This window comes from Drosophila eugracilis, unplaced genomic scaffold (genome assembly GCF_018153835.1).
Source record: "Drosophila eugracilis isolate 14026-0451.02 unplaced genomic scaffold, ASM1815383v1 contig_649, whole genome shotgun sequence".
Classification (NCBI taxonomy): Eukaryota; Metazoa; Arthropoda; class Insecta; order Diptera; family Drosophilidae; genus Drosophila; species Drosophila eugracilis.
Window position 1 is genome coordinate 1,257,601 of NW_024573535.1, and position 20,343 is coordinate 1,277,943.

General features: G+C 41.4%; 1 protein-coding gene across 1 annotated transcript in view; it reads left to right on the forward strand.

Moving 5' to 3' along the window:
• The window catches only part of LOC108109696, a 46,268-nt gene that overhangs the window by 20,730 nt on the left and 5,195 nt on the right, over window positions 1-20,343 (forward strand). Inside the window, exons 2-3 of the mRNA XM_017218322.2 lie at window positions 16,331-16,545; window positions 17,908-19,210. Of these exons, the coding sequence (XP_017073811.1) occupies window positions 16,331-16,545; window positions 17,908-19,210 (1,518 nt within the window). The remainder of the gene's footprint in view (window positions 1-16,330; window positions 16,546-17,907; window positions 19,211-20,343) is intronic.

Here is a 20,343-nt window from a genome sequence, read left to right on the forward strand (position 1 = left end):
GCTGTGATTTATTTGACACACTGCACATGGCACACGGAAATGTTCTTTGATCGTTTCCGGTCATTTCTCATGGCCGAAATTCGGGTCAATTTGTAATCCTTGCCCTCTGATCCCGCCCCGTCATCCTCTCTTCTTCTCCGCCTTCACAGCGTCTGGCGGAGACATTAAGTTAAAAGTGCGGACTAGAACGAAAGGACTAGCAGCAGTCTCGCAGTTTTGTTTATGTTTCGTTTTGAAATTTATTGTTATGAGCACTGTGGACAGGACTCGTAGAGGTCCTTGGGCTTTAAGTTGATGAAACGTCATAATTGGCTGGGCGTGAACTTTGACTGGAACTTCGATGGCAATTAAAATCGAAAATTCCAATACACGCAATGCGGGGGCAATTAAGAGACCCCCAAATGATTTACTTATCGATTCGCCACCTTCCGACTCCTTGCTACCCCGCCGCCAATATGATTTACTGCAACATCTCGACTATAATGCTGACTTTAATTGACTCTCAAGTCGGTGGGTGGTTCAGGAAGATCTCCGAGGAGTCTCCGGGAGTGCACTCCATAATTTAAAGTCATTTCATGCAATGAATCTCTCGCCTGCGGGCATTATGATTTTGGTGCTTGGCTTAAAAAGTTTTGGTGGCTTATTATAAGAAATTATAAGTTAATTCATGTTAATATTAAATATTAAATATTAAAATTTAAACAAATGTTTATATTTTTGCTGTAACTTAAAGGATATTTGTGAACCTTCCTACCTTAATACTACAACTTTTTTGTAGGGCATTTCATAGTCACTATTTTTAGAGTCTCTCTCTCCCTTCTTTTCTTGCTGCCTTTCATGTTTCACTTCCGTTTCGCTGGCAACAATTTAATATTTGAAAAAGCGCAGGACGAAGCCAAAAGAAGGAGGCGCCGGGCCAGGAGAAGCAGCAGTTGTAGCTGCAATGAAAGAAGAAGCAGAGCCAGCTCAATGCAATTAATCAAAATGCTGGCCGCGAGTCCTAGTCCTTGCCCCCTGCTCCCATTCTACGCCGCCACCCACGCCGAATCACCCACCGAACAAACCCAATTTCTATGTTCTTTTGCTGCCTTGTGCCCCTTTTGAGTTCCTTTGCCAAATGGACAGAAAACAATTTATGGTAGATGAGTTTGAAGAAAGTAGAAATCTTTTTTAAAATCGTAAAAAAAAAATCTCTCAAAGATTTCGAAGAACTTTAAACTAGAAGAAACTGAACTCGGAGTATCAAAAAATGTATTTTTTATAAAAATTGTATTTTATATATATTTTGTTTATTGGAAAGGAATTTTTATCATCCAAAAAAGGATTTTTATTAGACATAAAAATGAAAGTGAAAAAAATGATTGCCTACTTTTAGGCAGCGTCCTGATGCAGATCCTACTCCCCTGAAATTTCTGTTCTTTTCTGCCAGTGTTTGGAAGTCTAAGTGCGAGACATAAATGTATGTGTATGCTGAAAAGTGGTAGGCGGGGTTGACAAAGAGGCGTGGTGGTAAGGGGACCTCAACCAGTCCTACGATGTGCAATGCAAAAACGCAATTCGTAGGAACTTGGCTGAGACAGGAAACAAAACTAATTATCGTTATAGCAAAATTTTTGTTTTACGACTACTGTAAATCCCCGCCTCCTGCCCCCTGTCACTCTTTACATGTACAAGTAAAAGAAGAGGGTGAGGGGGATGGGGATGGGGATGAGGCAATGTAAAAAGGGGAACCGGAAACGAGGGCGGGGCTATGGCAAAAGCGATGTGGAGCCGCCCATATTTATAATTACTGTTTGCACACTTAACGAAGACGCCAAAACGACAAAAAACAAGAAGAAGAAGAAGAAGAGGAAGAGGAACTATAAGAAGAAGAAGAACATGTTAAACAAGAAGAAGAAGATTAAACTCTACAGCATGACGAACGAGAAAGAGAAAAAGAAGAAGCAGAAGCAGAAGCAGAAGCAGCGACTAAAACGGCAGACAACATTTTTGAAACTTCATTTTCAAAATTATGCTCATTAATCATGAAAAACAACCGAAAATGTTGACAAGCTCAAGGGGTATGAGGGTAAAAATTGAAAGTGGGTTGGTTTAGGGGGTGTCTATAGCGTAGGTGTACACCCTAAGAGGATGTGCGTGCAGATACTCGTACATGTGTGTGTGTGTGTGTATTGGCTGTTGGCGTGTCGCATAATACTTTGTTAGGCCCCAACACGCAAATCAGCCAGAGAAATTGTCACACTGGAAAAACAAGAGCTAGAGCGGATGGAGGCGGAAAAACGATGGGAAAATGGAAAAGGAGTGGGAGGAGTAGGGGATAAAGGCCATTGGGGCAAAGGTGAAAACTTCAGCTTCGATAGGGCGTCAGGTTACAGGTCCTTAAGTACAGTGCGTTTCGGATGGATAGGACAAGTTAACGAAGCAAGCCCTTAGGATAACACATTTAAAATAAAGAAATAATTGGAAAACAATTAAAAACCGATTTTTAAGGGTTTAAAGACTCCTATATACTACTATCCTAAAGTTATATATATGAAAAAGGGAACCCTTCACCCAATACTCTTTATGATTAAGCTCCTCTAATCCCCTTCTAATTATTTCCAATTAAAACTAATAATCGCCTGCCATTTGCATTTCCTAAAAATCAGCAAAACAAATCAATAATTTCCTCAGCGAAAATCGAAGGTTAGACTTAGAGCTCTTGTTTTCATTCCCAGGGGATAATTGCCAACAATTACGTGTGTAATTACAATACTTAGCCGCACTGTATAGGGCAACTAGTCCAGTATATGGGTAACCCAATTAAACCCTCGACCGTTCCCTGGCGACCTTGCACGCACAGCCAAAGGATTCGTGACATTGAGTTGGAAAAACTAAGGTGGAAATGAGGGAAAGAAAGGGGGGGGGGATGGAAAACCAAGAAAGTAAATTGGACTTGATTTACGAGCAATGAATTAATGGAAACCCAGCCAGCAGATAGTGGAGCCCACTTTAATTTTCATATTCGCTTGCCAGAACCCTGCCTTGAGCCGTTGCCTGTTGGTGTATATATCGGAGGGGGGGCATTATCTGACCATTAACCATTAACCATTATCTCGGTATCTTCGGGTTCGACCTTGGGTCGCAGCTGTTGCCCGACTCACACGCACCACAAATAAAACGCAAATTGTATAACCAAGCCCAGAAAAAGAAACCAGCCAAGAATATAGAGAACTAACAAGGGATCGATGTTCTATATACCCTATATTTTAGGGCAATTTAAAGGAGGTGAATAATATATAAGTTTTTTAATTGGTACCTAATAAGAGCTTGTAATTGCAGGTGATTAGTTTCCCTTCTTAATTTTTTGTACGTAATCGAATTTACATTTTTACCTCAAAGACTTTCACAACTTTTGTGGCAACCTAAACAGGATCATACCCTTTTGAGAAGTTGCAACCTTAGAGCCTTAGCATTGACATTGTCTGTCCCTGGCCTTGTTGGTCTTTCTCCTCCCTGTTATCCCTCTCTTCCTGTTATTTCCCATTTTCTATGTTTTATCGTGTTTGTTTGGCTCTTTTTGGGGCTTTCAGCGGTCGCACGTAGCAAATTCCATTTACGTGTCCTTGAATTTTGCCTAATATTATTTGGTCCTGCTTTATCCCAGCCAAGGCAAACTGTAATAGAAACAGAAGTCGATGTAGAAACTAATAATCAATATGGCAGACTGCAAAAATGATGGAATCGCATCAAATCAAATCGAATAAAACGGAATATAAAGCCGGCTGAAAGAGAAGCAATTTGTGGGCCCATTTCCTTGACAACAGGTGGCGTCTGTCTAGGCTGGGATTTTGGCCACGAATCGTAGAAGGTGGCTTAGGGACTCATAACCGTGGGTCGACGCATTGGATTAATATTTAATTAAATTGATAGGCTATCCTGGATTCCAGGATCTGTTGACAACAGCCTGTAGAATGCTAAAAACGCTGACAGCCCAGTGATTTATTTATGTTCCGCGGTGGGCTCTTTGGGTGTCTGTCTGTCTACTGTCTGTCTGCAAATATTAATTATATTTCCACTGGAAAAGTTGGCAAAAAAGCACTTAAGCCGAAGGAAATTGAGCTCGTTGGGTAGCTGCACGGCGGTTTCAAGCTGTTGGAAAGCTTGAGCCATTGAATGAAGTGGTTTTAAAGGTGTAAAAAGGACTCTTAACTTTCTAGGCTTTCTAGACTTTCGTTCACATTTTCCCTAATATGTTTTTAAACTAATTTTCCTGACCTTCAATCTTATTTTTCCTTACTTGCCAACAATTTAACTTTTGGCCAGCAAGTGCTGCTAAATCATTGGTCAAACTGCCTATTACAGATTGTTTAGTGATTTGCAAAAAAAAGAGGAAAAATTCCCAGACTTTGCCAGCGCTTTTTCTGCGCCACCGTAACCATAGTGTGTGCACCTTAATTGCGCCACAAATACGTGGCATGCCACCGTCAAGGATTGCCAAAATCTCCTTTGCCCTTGCGGTCGGTTCACGCTTTTCTTCATGGAGACACACTACGAACCCTACCAGCCGAACTCCACTCTCCTTTCCCCGCTTTGGCAGGCCTGCTTTGGGCCATAAGTCTCCCAGACAAGCCAGGCCAAAACCGAAACTGAAACTGAGGAATGGAAAACCAAACTGAGTTCGAAAGGGTACGCATTAGGGTGATGCGGCTTGCAAAAGATTCCATTTACAGATTCGATTATTATATTAATATAAGAAAGAAATTTGGCATTAAATTAGAATATACACTTAAAAGTATGCTACATTATTTTATAAATCAAAAACTAAGCATCACAAAAACTTCTAAAGTAGTTTTTACTATAAATAAATATTAAGCTACAAATTCCAACTAACTTTCCAGTGTTTAATGAAAGCAGCTTTTCTGTTTCAAAGGTGGAAACACCCTGCTTTGAGGCTGATGTATGGCTCTGGTTAGTTAGGATCTCCGCCGAAACTTGGAAACGTTTTGTAAGCGCTCATGCTGTCAGTCGTTTCTCCAGTTTTTCGCCCCTTTTCCCGCCTTTCCTGTACATCCTCGGCACTTTGTGCTTTGCAAGGCGTATGTTTTGTGTTTCTGGCAGAGAGTTGTGGAGTTTGTCATCCGCATGGCGACAGGACGCGCCGAACAAATGGACCAACAGCCCGAGTATCTGTGTCTCGTTTATGATTGCATTATGGCCAAAAACAGCTGAAGTTGATGCCACAGCTCACATGTAGTGAAGTCCAACTCTATCCCTCTCCCTCTCTCTCTCTTTCTCTGTGAAACAGGAACATCAACAGCTACAGCTGCGTAAATTTGCATAATTCCACAATAAGCTGTAAGCCGGCAAAAGGGAAGGTTTTTGGTTTGAGTGAAAAGTTTAGAGACGAGAAACTGTTTCGCCAGACTAGAAAGTTTCATCGGCTTGTAAATGATGTTTTCCTGCAGCCACGTTGGTGGCATAATGGCGAGGTGGGGGCTTCATGTTGCCAGGGATTTATCAGTTCGGATCACTCTCGTCTCCGTTCACAGATTTTGATGACTGGAGCGTAATCCATCAACAGTTGGACAGTTTGTGGCCAGAGTCGGTCACAACCAGTGACGCTCAAGAGTGATAAGTGCGGATTTGGGCCAGGCCAAAGCAACTAAGCTAATTAATTACGTTAGTTTGCGTGGCGACTGAAAAACATGCCCGAAAGTATGCAGCACAAGCACTGTGACTTGCTGCTTTCTGTTAAGATTTTTGAAATGAATTAACTTTAAATTATTTATAATAAGAATTTTATTGAGTAAAAGGAGTTCGATTGTTGTATTTTTAAAAACCTAAATATTAAGCTAAACAATTTTTGTAATATTAAATTTGACTTGAAATTTCAATAATCATGAATTTTCCCCTTGAAATCCCTTTAATTTCCAAACTAAACCTTAAATTTCCCCATCCATCTTTATTTCTACCACATCTTCTCGCATATGAATTCCCAGCGCATAATTTGTTTACTGTAACTTAAATCAAATCCCATCGTAATTAATTTTCTATGAAACCACAAACTTCTCAACTCTTTCGGGCTGACAAAGCAAACAGTTCCACTCCGGCAATCCCTTCATGGCGGCCAAAATCATCTGCACTCCACCGCAATGAAATTTTAATCTCTCTCTCCCGCTGCCATTTCGTGGGAGTGACATGGGCGGTGGGCTAACAAAGAGATGGGGAGGAGCTGACAGAAATCCCCGAGGGTTTTCGCAACGTCGATTACGTCCCACCTCCCTCACGGGCAAAATGTCGAGGAAAAGGACTTGTCGCAGGACATGTGTTGCAAACAGCCTACGTTTGTTGGCCAAAGTGTTACTGTTATTGCTGCCAAGGCAGTCACTTGGCCAACACAACAACAATAACAACAAAAACGTGGTAATCTTGGTATTAAACCTGCAGGCAGGATGAACTCGCCCTGAAACCAGCCAGAACTTTAGTTTACTTGAGGAAAACACTAAAATGCAGGATTATCAATGCTTTGCAATAATCTTTAGTGATCATATTTGGTATTACTTCTAATACTTGTGGCTAAAACATGTCACAAGCCTGGCTTTTGGCCTTTAAATTGGCTAGGAAAAATTCACCTACTCAACCGAAAGTTGGTCCTGCCAGAATTTGCCAGCAATCATTCTTGTTTGACGTCAGTTAACTCCCAAAACCAAAGTATTCTTGAGTCAATGCCAATTAAATCGATGACAGCATGACAATGGAATTGTGTGTATTAGCCATGGCCAACGTTTTTGCCCAACCGAGTTGCATTGGTTTTGTCCCTCATAGGAAATCCTTTCTACATGAAGAATAATTCAGTTTGTTAGGGGAAAAACTCTTAAATTTCTTAATTTTAAAAGAAGTTTTTAATTTAGCTTAAAAGTGACTTTTTCCAAGACTATTTCTGCTGGGAAATATTAATTAATTAAAAATTTATAAAGCCAAGTAATTCAATATACAAGCTTAATTAGCCGTAGTCCCATTTCCATTGTAATAATAATTTGGAAATATTTTCCCCTGTGCAGTTGTCCCTTTGCCCAATGCTCCTCAGTCTTTGTTTGCATTTGTTCCCTTGGCTGCGTTGGATTTTATGAGCTGGAGAGGAGTCAGTAGGGTAGAGGTGGACCAGAGGAGGACCATGAGCAAGAGCCTCGACTGGAGTTCAATTAATTGCTCGTCTCGGCCACGCAGCTGCCATGTAAAGGCCTTGTAAACAGGCCGCTTGGGCCTGTGTTTGTGTTTGTCCATGTCTGCGTTTGTTTCCCTGTCTGTGTTTCTCTGCGGAGCATTGGCCATGTTGTTTGCCCCGCGTCTTGGTCAAAGAGCAGTTCCCTTGCCCACCCGCCCCTTCATTTTCCCGCTCTGGAATGTGCGTGGTTTTGTGTGCCAAAACGCTTAACACTCCAACGAACACGGGGCCTCCTAAAAGTTGACGAACGGTCAGGAATGGGAGAGGCAAGTGGGCAAGATAGGCGTACCTAGGGGCGGGGCCAGCTTGAACTGCTCAGTGAAGCGCCATAAAACCGTAATCGGTTTAATGGACATATCACATGGCCACTTGCCATGCAACTGCAGCCATGAGCTCATGAAGTTGACTCAAAATGTGAGATATAGTCCTTGGTTTTGGAAGGGGTTCTCACAAAGGGTTTTTTTTGGGTTTAAGTTCAAATTTGCTTGCAATTTTTTTACTTTTTGGAAAGTTTAATTTATGTTCATTTTGACTTAAAAAGAGGTTATAAATTTTTGTTTTTTATACCCGTTACTCGTAGAGTAAAAGGGTATACTAGATTCGTTGAAAAGTATGTAACAGATAGAAGGAAGCTTTTGCGACCCTATAAAGTATATATATTCTTGATCAGGATCAATAGCGAAGTCGATTGAGCCATGTCCGTCTGTCCGTCCGTCCGTCCGTCCGTCCGTCCGTCCGTCCGTCCGTCCGTCCGTCCGTCCGTCCGTCCGTATGAACGCTGAGATCTCAGGAACTATAGCAGATACAGCGCAAGTTTATTACAGCATCCTGCCACGCCCACTCTAACGCCCACAAATCGCAAAAAACTAAAATTGCTGAAATCTCAGGAACTATTGCAGTTAGAAAGTTGAAATTCAAAAAGTATAATCTTTAGATGGCAGCGCATCTTATAGTGGTACTACTATCCGGCCACACCCACCCATACGCCCACAAGGCTCAAAAGACGGTTTTCGGATTTTCTAGAAAAGCTGATATCTCGGTAACTATAAGAGATAGAAAGTTCGGATCAAGCATGTATGTTTCTATGATGCTCCCAATGCGAATTGTTTTTTTCCGATCACGCCACGCCCACTCTAACGCTCACAAAACCCGAAAAACCAAAAATGCAAAAATCTCGAAAACTATAAAAGCTACACAATTTTGCTTAGGAACACGAATTTAGGAGATGCCTTTGCAACTTTCCACGAAGTTGCATCCGGCCACGCCCACTCTAACGCCCGCAAACCGCGGAAAACTGTGGAGTCTATAATATTATTATGAATGCCTTCGTTTGACCTTGTGTAACTTATTTCTGTTAATATCTATCGATTTACAAAAGATTTTTCAAATCGGAACATTATTTCGCTATTTATGAAGAAATTAAGGTTATAAGGCTCCACATGGGCAGTGACGTCACTATAAGCATACTCAACATACTTCCTCTGACAATAGATGGCGCCTTGTGAATTTCCACTAGCAAAGTTAATATTTTAAAATTGTGTAAAACAGTAACGGGTATCTTATAGTCGCGGCACTCGACTATAGCGTTTCCTCTTGTTTTTAATTACTTTTTTAGCTACTTTTTTAAGTACAGAAATGAAAAATCTGTTTTAGTATTTTTTCGAACTAATTTGAGTTAAAAGTAAGTTAGGTAACCGTTTTACTATCAAAGTACTATTAAGATATATTCTTTAAAGTTATTCGAACTAGAAAACTAAATACTTTTAAGTACAAAAATTTAGATCAACAACTTTGAAGTTTTTAATGATCATTCTAACCCCTTTGAAGTCTATTTTAGACACAATGCCTTTTTAATCCAAATTAATTTAATATTTCAAATGCCTAAACTTACAAAAACCCTAAACTAAATGTTCTGTATTTGAAACATAGTATCTTTATACCTTATTACTGACCTTTATCCTATATCATTACCCATCTAACACGTACCAAAATATGCATTTTCCCATCTAGAGATATCTCCTCCACTTCAGTTGCCTTTCATTCTAGCCTCGCCCACTGTTCGTGTGGCTTTTGATTAATTTAGGCTTTAATTCATTCCATTATAAGCCAAGAGGCATAGGGAATTTGATCACCTGTTGCCCCAAAACGTTGCATGTATGTATGTGTGTGTTGGAGTGGCAAAAGGACGTCTTTGAGAATTTGCTTATTGGCCGTAAAGAAAATGGGAAGGAAAAGCCGGGTAAAATTGTTGCTGAGCTCAAATGAAGTGAAATGAGAGAAATCGGCTTAGCTTAAGTCACCACACATTGCTGCTTCCCCCGAATTTGCCTTTTTCCGCCTGCTCGCCCCAACCAATGTCCATCTGTGTGGCAAATTACTTTCAATGGCATTAAACGCTTTCACAATCCCTTGGAAAACCATCCCCACTTTTTGTGTTTTAGCAGCACACCAAACACCCACCCACTTCCACGCCCTTAAGAGGCAGCAACAACAACAACAAGGGAAACAGGAACAAGGACAACATAAAAGCAAATCAAAGGCATAAAAAACACGATGAAACAACAGGTTGGCCTGCATATACAGGCAGAAAAAAGAAAACACCGGCAATTTTATGGGTATACATACTCGTAAATACATACATATATTATGGTATTTTTGGGGCTAAAACGAGGTGGGATCCTAAAATATTAAAGGGAATCAACTAATCAGTTTAGGTTTGTAGAACATTTCCTACGATTGCCTGCCCATGCTGATATATTAATCATATTCAAAGTTTGTAAGCCTTTAAAGATTTTTTCTTCTTGAGAACCCCTCAAGCCACCCTCGTTTCCTCTTCAAGTTTCACACTTCACTGTACTGAACTGCTTATGTCTGTTGTTTCAGCCGACTTGTCTTAACTTTTTATTTGCCTCTTTGCTTTCTTTTTCCGGCCTAACGAGGTGGTTTTATGGATGCTCGGAAAGAGGACATAAAACATAACCCATATACGCATATCATAAATTTGGGGATATATATAAACATAAATATATATATATGTTTTGTTTTATTTTTCTATTATCGACTCAGACTTTGTTTTTTCAAAATATATGAGAAAATAACAATTTTTGTATATATTTTTTGGCCCTACTTAAAGTTGTTACTAAAATGTTTAAATCCCAAAAGTCTAGAATGTCTCCCTTTAATTTGTTATTTTTGAAAGCGTATTTTGTTCTGTTTGCCTTGGCAAATTTTTGTTTATTTTCCCTCTGGTTGCTCATTCCCAAGCATTATTTGTATACCCTAACAGAGAGTAGTTGAGGTGGGTTAAAAAACTAAAAAACTCAGAAAAAGCCTTTTTATTATGTTATTTAATAATTAAACAGCATTTTTCTTAAAATCTTATACCTATAATATATTTTTACAAGTACTTGAAAATTCCTAAGAGGTTATCTCAAAGCATCAAGACTTGTAGAGTATCCAGAGTTGAGTTGAGTTTGAGTTTTTCTAGTTTGCAGTATTTTAGCCGCTGGCTTGTATTTCCAAATATTTTGCTTATTTCCAGTTGCTTACAGGTGACAGGCAGGCAGGAAAATGAAGAGGAAACTGAGGAAAGGGAAGTGGAAGGATATGCCGAAATGTATAGAAAAAAATGTGTACGAAAAAGCGGCATAGAGAGAGAGACAATAAGTATTACGAAAATGGCTTTGTCGGTTTATTAAGCATATTTCGTAGGAAATTTTAATGCGAAAATCCGACTTTTCTCTTTGGCTCCCCATTTTCCACCCTTTGTGGCCTCAGGGTTCTTTTTTTTGTGGCAAAAACAAAAGAAGGAAAGTTGACATTTTCACTGCTTTTCCGTGCCCCATTTTTATAAATTTCTCTGTTTTTATTTTTGTTTTTTTCCCTCCCCCCACACACACACATCTATTTGCTTTTTCCTTTTTTACGTTTTGGGTTTTTCTTTTTGCTATATATTTATCGCATTTTGAAACAACTTTTTGTTGTTGGCCTTTTTGGGAATATGTTGCAATTTTAGCATCATAAAAATGCAAATGTGTTGGCGTGGCTGAAAGGCGGGGAAATATTAAGCCGATTTAAATGGAAAGCTTGGGAAATTTTGCACTTTTGGTTGCCATCACCCTCCACCCTTACCCCTTCAATATGTGCGTTTCAGTCTGTAACATTAGCTTATGCTTAAACATGCCATGACATCGATGAATAGTTAAGGGCCTCGCTAGGGGTTGGGGTCAAAGGTTAGCGAGTTGTAGTCCCGTCTGCACTTTCGGATGCGGATTACAAAACACTGGCCATCACTGGCAGCACCTCTGCTATGCCAATGTCTATAGAAGTGCCTTGTAAGCCACACAAATCCTATTTGGAAATTGAATTGCATATTCATATGTCGATATTCGATAGTTGCAGCGATTTGCAAGCCTTCCATGCCTGGCTATGTTACCTCTTAGCCAGCCTCAAATTGGGATTGTTTCACTGGCATTTTTCATGCCCTGCAAAACAATTTATGTAACAATTTCACAGCTTACTCATGGTGAGTTGTCAGCTGAACGAAATTCAAAACAATCAAAGGGGAAGAGAAATCTAACGTTTTCACCTGAGGAAAGAATTTTCTTTTTTTTTTTGGAAGTTATAACAGCAAGAGGAAAATATATATCAATTTGTGGTCACATGTGATATACAGTCTTAACCTATAATTTCCCATATCATAAATTTTGAATAATCAAATAACTCATACGCCACGTTGCACAAGCAAGTTTTTGATTATTGAATGCCTTCTTATGCAGCCATAAATAATTACAAGCAATAAGTATGAGCATAATTTCTTGACATTGATTTGACTTTGCCATGCACACATCATTTGAAGTTGTCAAAATATTACTCATACGCCAGGTTGCACAAGCAAAAAGAAACTGCATACAAGTCAAACCTGAAAGTCATAACAGCTTCCCGAGACGTCAATGCAAATTGTTCAAATTAGTTCTCTCTCTGACTTTCTGCTCATGACTTTGCCAGCCATTTGGGGCGACGGGTAAGTACATTACGCATACGTCACGTTGCACGCCCAACCCGAGTTCAACGCAGATTACGTTTTGTTTGTTATTATTTTATTGACAAAACATCACGACCAGGACGAATGTCGATGACATATATTACGCATACGCCTTGTGGAGCATGGAGCATGGCGAAAAACAAACCACCGAAAGAGCCAGCTAGAGGGATGATGGCTGATGGTTGAAAGGACCAAACTAAGTCCAAAGTAACTAACAACCGCCACCCACTAGAGTTTTTCAAGGTCGCCGCAGGGTGGAAAAGTGCCCGACATCGGGCCAGATGTCAAGTGAGAACGAGAGAACGTTGGCGGCGGCGGCTAACTTTTGCATTTCGCCCAAAACAATTTCAACAATTTTTGGTATTCCATTTAAATCGAGAGGGTGGTGGCTTGTTGGGAGCCCAAAGAACTTGTTGTCGCATCAGCAACAACAAGAACAACAACAATAGTAACAACAAGCATAGTTTGTGCCGCACATTGTTACGGTTGCGGACATTTTAATTAGACTTTAGTGGCTTTTGTGGTCGCCATTGTTGTCTTGCTGCCAACTATGCACTAAATAAATTTAAATGCCAAACACACTCAGACCCACACGCACATGCACATGCACACACACACACACACGCAGAGGCCCAGACAAGAGGCACATGGATGGCACTCCAGCTCACGCACACATGCAGCATATATAAGATAGAAAAAGGATCCAAAGGATCCCAGCTTCGCGCTTCACCACCACAACAAACTGACTTCGTATAAAGTAAACAGATTTTATTAAAGGTAATGGAAAGATAATATTGTAAGACTCATAAAAATGCAAAGCTTTTTAGATTGCAAAAAGTAACATATAGCTAGCTCTTAATAAACAGGATTTCTTTGTGGAAGTTGGTTTATATACTAGTAGAAAACGAATCAAACTTATAACAACAACAACAACTGAAAACTATTTAAAACCTTTAACTGCTAATTAACATTGAAATAAAATTAAATGAATTAAATTTCCTTTTGACCAGAACTTGCTTTTGGCATCATTTATTTATGCCAAAGAGCGAACACAAAGATAAGAGCCTTTAGGTATACGTTAAAGCCATTATGGCTGGGATTATTCAACCATTTCCAATCTGAGGGCACCAGCAAAATTCCATGCGAAAAGTTATCTAACGCAGCTTTCGTTTATTTTGTTTGCCATTCACAAGCGGATTTCCCTTGGCTTTTTGTTCCTGTTTCCTGTTTTTCAGGTATTTTTCCTCATTTTCTAATAATCCAACATTTTTGTGGCTTGTTAAAAAAATGCTCTTGCCCGGCTTCGACTGCCTAAAATTGGCAGTTTGTTTTATATATATTTTGCAGGGGAGCTTTGAGGAAAAGTGCTTGCAGGCGACGGCCGACAAATTGCTCAGTTGAATGGACAAATAGATCGTTGGATAATTATGCGAAAAGTTGTGAACGAAAGGCCAAAGGTGCAAATGAGAGCCGGGGCGAAAAATCAACAGGCCATAATGGGTTAATTTAGGGCGGAGTTGGGCGGTGGGCAAACCCCGCTGTGCTGCACTGCAGGAAACTGAATCATCTGTTCGGTGGCTCGTCTCTCTATTAATTAGCCTAAAGTGGATAGAGGAAATGCCCAGCGAGAGAGAGAGAGAGGGAGAGGGTAAATGGAAAATGGAAAACGGCTAGGCAGGGCTAAGCTTAGCGGCGGACTGTGGGCCTGCTAAAATATGCAACATGCTCATTACAAGCATAATAATTAAACTCCGGAGTGCCACAAAATTCAAATATGCTCTGGCAGAGTGAGTGGTGGAGGGGGGAAGACGGGGTTAGGGGTCAGTTTGTTTACGCGATTTCATATGACATTCATACACGTACTACATGTACTCTATATAGATGTGCGTGAGTGTTTGGCATGGATTTGCGTTGTTTGCCTGGGAAGCTATGAAGAAAAACAAGCGTTCCGCAGGCAAAGTCAGTACAGAACGTGCCCCAGTCACTACCCGCCCCCTCCCATCTAGTATCTCCCCTGTAATCCCCCTTATCTGCCCCCTTTGGGTCTGCGTGCAAATTAATGCGACATTTATTCATTATGCCATGAAACAGTCATAGAGGGAGAGCGAGAGGGAGAAGGCAGTGCGCCTGTTTGTTGGTCAGAGGGGTGCAAGGATAACCAGGCGGGAGGGCTGGTGGACTTGTGGGGAGTGGAAGGACAGATGAAGCAGCCAACCACTCGACAGCCGGGCAACAAAGGCGATGATGACACACCACAAGCACAGTGGGATCAAGAGGGTAACAAATCGAAGAAACCCTTCAATTTGTTAAATCAACTTGGAAAAGTTTAAGGTACATCCGTAGATACATTCGTATGGTTAGCTTATCATTCTTAAGCAGCTCTGAAGACCTTTTGACTATCAGAACCAAATCAATCGAAAGAGAGTTAAGATAACATATTAAGTAAACGAGTGTATATGTCACCATTCAGGAACCTTTTTTGCAGATTTATGGAGAGCCTTAAATGTTAAATATCAAAGAAATAAGTTAAAAGTTTAAGTTTCTATATCTAAGTAAATGCCTGACCTATAATATTCCCAAAAGTGATCCAGTTTTTCCCTTTTCCGCCCACTGTGCCATGACGATAACCTCAATGCGGCGCCCACTTCAGCGCCTCTGCCTACCAACCTACCAACTCCGCAGACCGTGCTACGTAGTCCATAGTCCGTAGTCCGCATTCCTCATTCCCTCCGTCTCACTCTGTCTCTGCTGCCGTTGTCTCCCTCGCTCCGACTCCGCAATGTGTCGCCGCAGAGCGTCGAGGGACATAAAAAGCATTTGCGTGATTTTATTTCGCATTTTTTGCTGCTCCCTCACTTTGGCCCAACTTTGCCTTCACCGCCGGCGCTTCTTGCACTGTTTGCCACCGCCGGGGAGTAGGCTCGTCTCCGGAGATTGGCTGTGTGTGTGTGTGTGTGTTTACTGAGCTTGTGTTAATTTAATCACAGTGAAAAGAATTTAATTAGTCAAATAACACAGCAAGAAGAACAGCAGGAACAGGAATAGGAAAAGGCGCGCTGGCTAATATTTCCATAATTCCAGAACATCCAGAACGTGGCAACATCTGGCCTGGTCAAATTATTAACTTGGCCGAAATCTAACAGCAGGTGTGGACAATGGCCAAAAAAGATATAAGATAGGGAAGAGAAGTAAAGAAGTTTCCTGAGGTGATGCAGTGTCCAAGACACTGAGAAAATGTTACTCAAAAGGTCATGTTTTTTAATATTTGAAAGATTTACAAAATCTTTTTGCCGAAAATTATTAATAATTTTATTTTTCAGCAATCAACACAATTTAAAATACCAAAAATCAAACTCAAAAACAAGTCCAAATCGGAATGTTATGATGTTTCTTTATGTGCCTGCCTAAAAAAGTGAAGGAAATTTCACTGGCAATTTGCGCTGTCTTTTATCGCTCGTTTGGCCCCATACACACACTCACACATACACACAACATAATGCCATTTTTATTTTAATCCTGGATGTGTGTGAGTGTGTGTATGTGCTTCGCCCCACGTCACCTCGTCCGCCCCTCAGGTCCTTTCTTGAGTTTCCCCAAATGGCAATTCAGTCAATGACAGAGCATAAAAGATCCACCGCCCGAGAGGGGCACGAAAAGAGATACGAAAGAGAAGAAGGAGAAGCGGAAAAGAAAAAGAATTCTTGTCTATTCAACTATGAGCGAAAACCTATTTTGCCCAGGTCATGCATGCGGATACACAGGGATATATCTACATATATCTGCATATATATATCCGCCGGCAGGGCGACCCCAAGTGGAAGTCAATTCAAGCAGCTTACTTTTATTTAAGTAAAAGGCAAAAGAACACACATCCCCTGGAATATATATATATCTATATCTTTTTGTTCGGAATGTACTTGAGATGCTATGGCTGCGCTGACCTTTTCTATGTTATTTTATTGTGGGGATTGTGGCATCTTTTCTGGCTGCCCACCTGAACGACGCCCCCGGGTACTTTTGACTTCCCCTTTCTCGCCTCCATCCACTTGCTCATCTCGCCTCCTGCTTTCTCCTTGCAGATTTCAATTTGCAAGAAGAGGCCTCCATTCCGGAGGACATATTTGACCAGCACGACGGCGACATTGGGGATGAAGATGCCGACCCGGCCCACATCCAATATGCTCCATCTGCTGCTGCTGCTGCTGCCACCGCCGAGGAGAACGACGCCGAGGATGATGATGATGATGTGGGCCTGATGGAGGAGGACGACGATGCATCCGAGGCAGCTGATATCGTGAGTACACACATGACAATGCACTTGCAGAAATATTCATTGTTAAACTAAGATCTAAAATAATCATTTTAGTATATAGAATTTAAGTAATATCTGAATCTTAGGAAGCCATTGGGCTAAGAATACATTTTAGGTTTGTTTCTGCATTGGTTGACCTAAATTCTGACCTCTACCATGCACTCTGCTCTCAAGTTGTTGTATTTTTCGACCGAAATTCATGCTAAAATGTATACAGCTCGAAATCTAAATATAATGACAGGGCCTTCTACCGTTTTGATGGCGTTTTTTTAGTGTACACAGACAAGCATAAGTACACACAGATGCTTTATAGAGTGGCCGAGCCTACAGTCAAGTCCATTGCGAATGAGGTCAGTTCTATTGAACGAAGTGGGGCTGCTGATATGGATGGGTGGGGGCAGTGGTAGCCGAACCATTGAAATGTCGCACAATGCGAGCGGCCAAGTCAAATTACTTTTACCAGCTGAAGAAGAAGGTGAGGCCACGCCAGAAAGTGCCGAGAGATGGTGGGCCAGAGCTTAGACCAATACTCAATCCCTGCATTGAAATTCACTTGAGCAAAAAATGAGAGCAAAGTCGAGCAAGAGCAAGAGCCAAGGCACTTGAAAGCATTTTTGAAACCAAAATTAAGCCACAAAAATAATTGCCATAAAAGGGGACAAAGGCAGGCCCTTCAGAGCTTAAAATCAGGCAAAGATTTGGCCTGAAACAATGGAAGTGCTACTACCAAAAACCAAGCAACAGAAGTCTTATAAATAAAATAAATAACAACCGAAGCTGATGTAATGAAGACTGACGGCAAAACCTATAATCCGAATCCCAGCCAGCGTTGTGGAAAACGGAAACATCGTTTGGCACTTTAAAATGCACTCACTACCTCGTTTCACGATTGCATTGACAATTCCTTGGAATTGCATTGCCCCGGAACTTGCCGTTCTCCGCTCCTTTAATCAACGATTTGCAGACACTTGAGTCGAGCACACAGGAGAAGACGTCAGCCGAGGGCTCCGGAGAATGAAACTTTCATTTTATTGTCATTGCTGCACATGTGCACCCACACCTGAGATGAGAGATCCCCAGGAGAGAGAGAGAGAGGTCCCAAGGAGGAGATTTCCTGAAGTTCATTTCGTTTTTTCTTTCCCGTCTTAAGCTCTTCTTCCAAAACTCTGCACTGCAAGTTTTTAAGCTAAATCTTATCTTTAATCTGTAAAAATTACTGTTAAATCATTCTTAGATATCAGATCAGATAATCACACTAATCTTTCATTGATTGTTATTAAACTTAAGTTTAGTGGCATTGACATTAATCCGATTTTCCGCTCTGTACGTTGCCACTACTTCCAGATACTCGAATCTCAAAGGCCCACTTCAAGGAATTTCAGTGTTTACCTGGACGCTAAGAAATACCAAAATACCAAAAGCAGCAACAGCAACAGCAAGAAGCGGTCCAAGGATAAGAAGAACAATATAAGCCACTACAACTACAAATTGAAAAACAATAAAGACAGCCGGCTATCCAAGGAAGCTGGCGGAAAATCGGAAATGGCCACGGTTCCGGGTGGCGGTGGCGGGACAAAATTCACTTCCAGCGAGGAGGACAGCGCGAACTTTGGCAGGCAAAGTTTTGCGTATAAAAAATTGAAGAACATGCACGAACAGCCAAGTCAACAGGAACAGCAGGGGGACGGCGACAGGAAGCGCGGTGATGATGGCGAGGGAGAAGATTCTCTCGAGGAATACCCTGCGTCACAGCTGTTCGATGCCATTGAAATATTAAATGAACGAAAATTTAATAAACCATCGGCCCAATCAATGGACAAGTCGCAATCGAAAATGGAGAAGCAGCAGGAGAAGGAGCTGGAGCAGGCGAAGTCCAGACAGGTGGATGAGGCCATTGGCGATATCGAGGACAATTTGGATAACGAAGAAATATTGCCCAACAACGACGATGAAGACGAAGACGATGGCGAGAACGAGGACGAGGACATTAAGTCGCCCATTGACAATGATGAATTGGCCAAAAAATACCCAATAGCCACATCAACAACCACCAAGGTCCCAACCACTTTGGCTACATTGAAAACCACCAGCAGAAGCAGCACCACAACCACCACAACGACAACAACATCAGCCACCTCGACAACACCAAGAACTCCGCCAACAATTGGCCGCAAACTGAAGAGGAATTTCTATGGTCTACCCCATCCAGAAACCAGATACTATGGCAGCTATGATATTGGCCGGGTTCGGGCTGTCCAGGACGACGATGACACCGAGGAGGAGGATGTGGGCGAGTTGCACTATTACGACACCGGCAGCAATCCCAGAAAGTTGGTCCGTTTCGATCCGGAAAAGTCCGAGGAAAATTACTTAAGCAGCTACTATCCTGGCAAACTGAATGCAACCGAAAAGAAACAGCAGCAGCAGCAGCAGCAACATGTTGTTGCACAGCAGCAACATGCAACACGTTACGTGGACGACGACTATGCCGAACAACAGCCGCCGGCGGAAAAGTCTACGTTGGAAAATCCCTGGGAGAAGTCCGCTGAAAAGCTGGAAGAGCAGGAGAAGCAGCAGCAGGAGGAGCAACTGGAGAATGGCAAATTGGAATCTGATTTGGAATCTGCATTGCAGCGATATCACGAGGGTAAGTCGCTTCCACATAAAACTGTGAAATAAGCAACTAAAAATAAAAGTAAAAATAAAAGCAAGATTGATAGACGAACTAGAATGCTGCAGTGAAAGGCACAGTGGGAAGGAAGTAAAAAAGTTCTTGGAAAAAGTCAACTAAAAACTTCACTTGACTAGGGAAAGTTGTACAAGTTTTTATACTCAAAAATTGAAAACCTCCCAAAAATCGAAATATTTTTTAAAGTCTTTGCCAAACTTTACCCATTTTCCAGTTAAACCTCTAAAAGTTACCACTGTGCCGCATTCCGTTTCCCTTTGATTGGCGAACTAAACGAAATGCCTTTCTCAATGGGAATTTTCGGACGCTGGCAACCATCTGGTTTGGCCCCACTGTGCCGCATTCCAGTCCAAGTTCGGTTTCGCTTGGCAGTTTTCGGTTTTCGGACCCAGTTAGAGATCCCATCAAAGTCAGCTATGTGGCTGAGTGTACGGTTATGTGTGCCTGCCGTAAATTGAAAATATGTAAAGGAAATCCCCAAAGCAGCATTCGGCATTCTACAGACGCAGACCCTCAGACAGAAAGCAAAATCCACATGCATGGTCATGGGGCAACGATAAGTCGAACTGTTGCCAGGAAAATAGCTTTAACTTCAACGTAAATGTGAAAAATGCTCGAGGTCTTGGCTTAAAGAGCAACAACAACAGCAATGTGTTGCCTTAATTAGTTTAGTCAAAGTTAAGTACAAAATGTATGCAAATTTTCTTTCAATTTTTTCCAAGGCAAGAAATCAAACGGAAAAACTTGAACTTCCTCTGGGGCGAGTGCTCACACCTCCCCTCTGCCATTTCCTGGCATTAAACAATAAAGCTCACAAAATAGCAAATATCGTATATACGAGTATATATATATATATATATATGTATATAGCAGTAAACGGAAGCAACAAAATCTGTCCAGAGGATTGGCCAAGAAATGAAGTTCTGCGGGGGAGGCGATGGCGGCAGACGTGCCTTGACTAGAAGAAGGAAATGCCCGGGCTGATTCGAGAGTTCCGCCACAAATTCGTTGGCTATTCCTTGGGAGTCCTGGCGCCTCCCTCGCTGGCACAAATCAAGTTGAAATGAATTTGTGTGTGGTTCTTCCGGGGC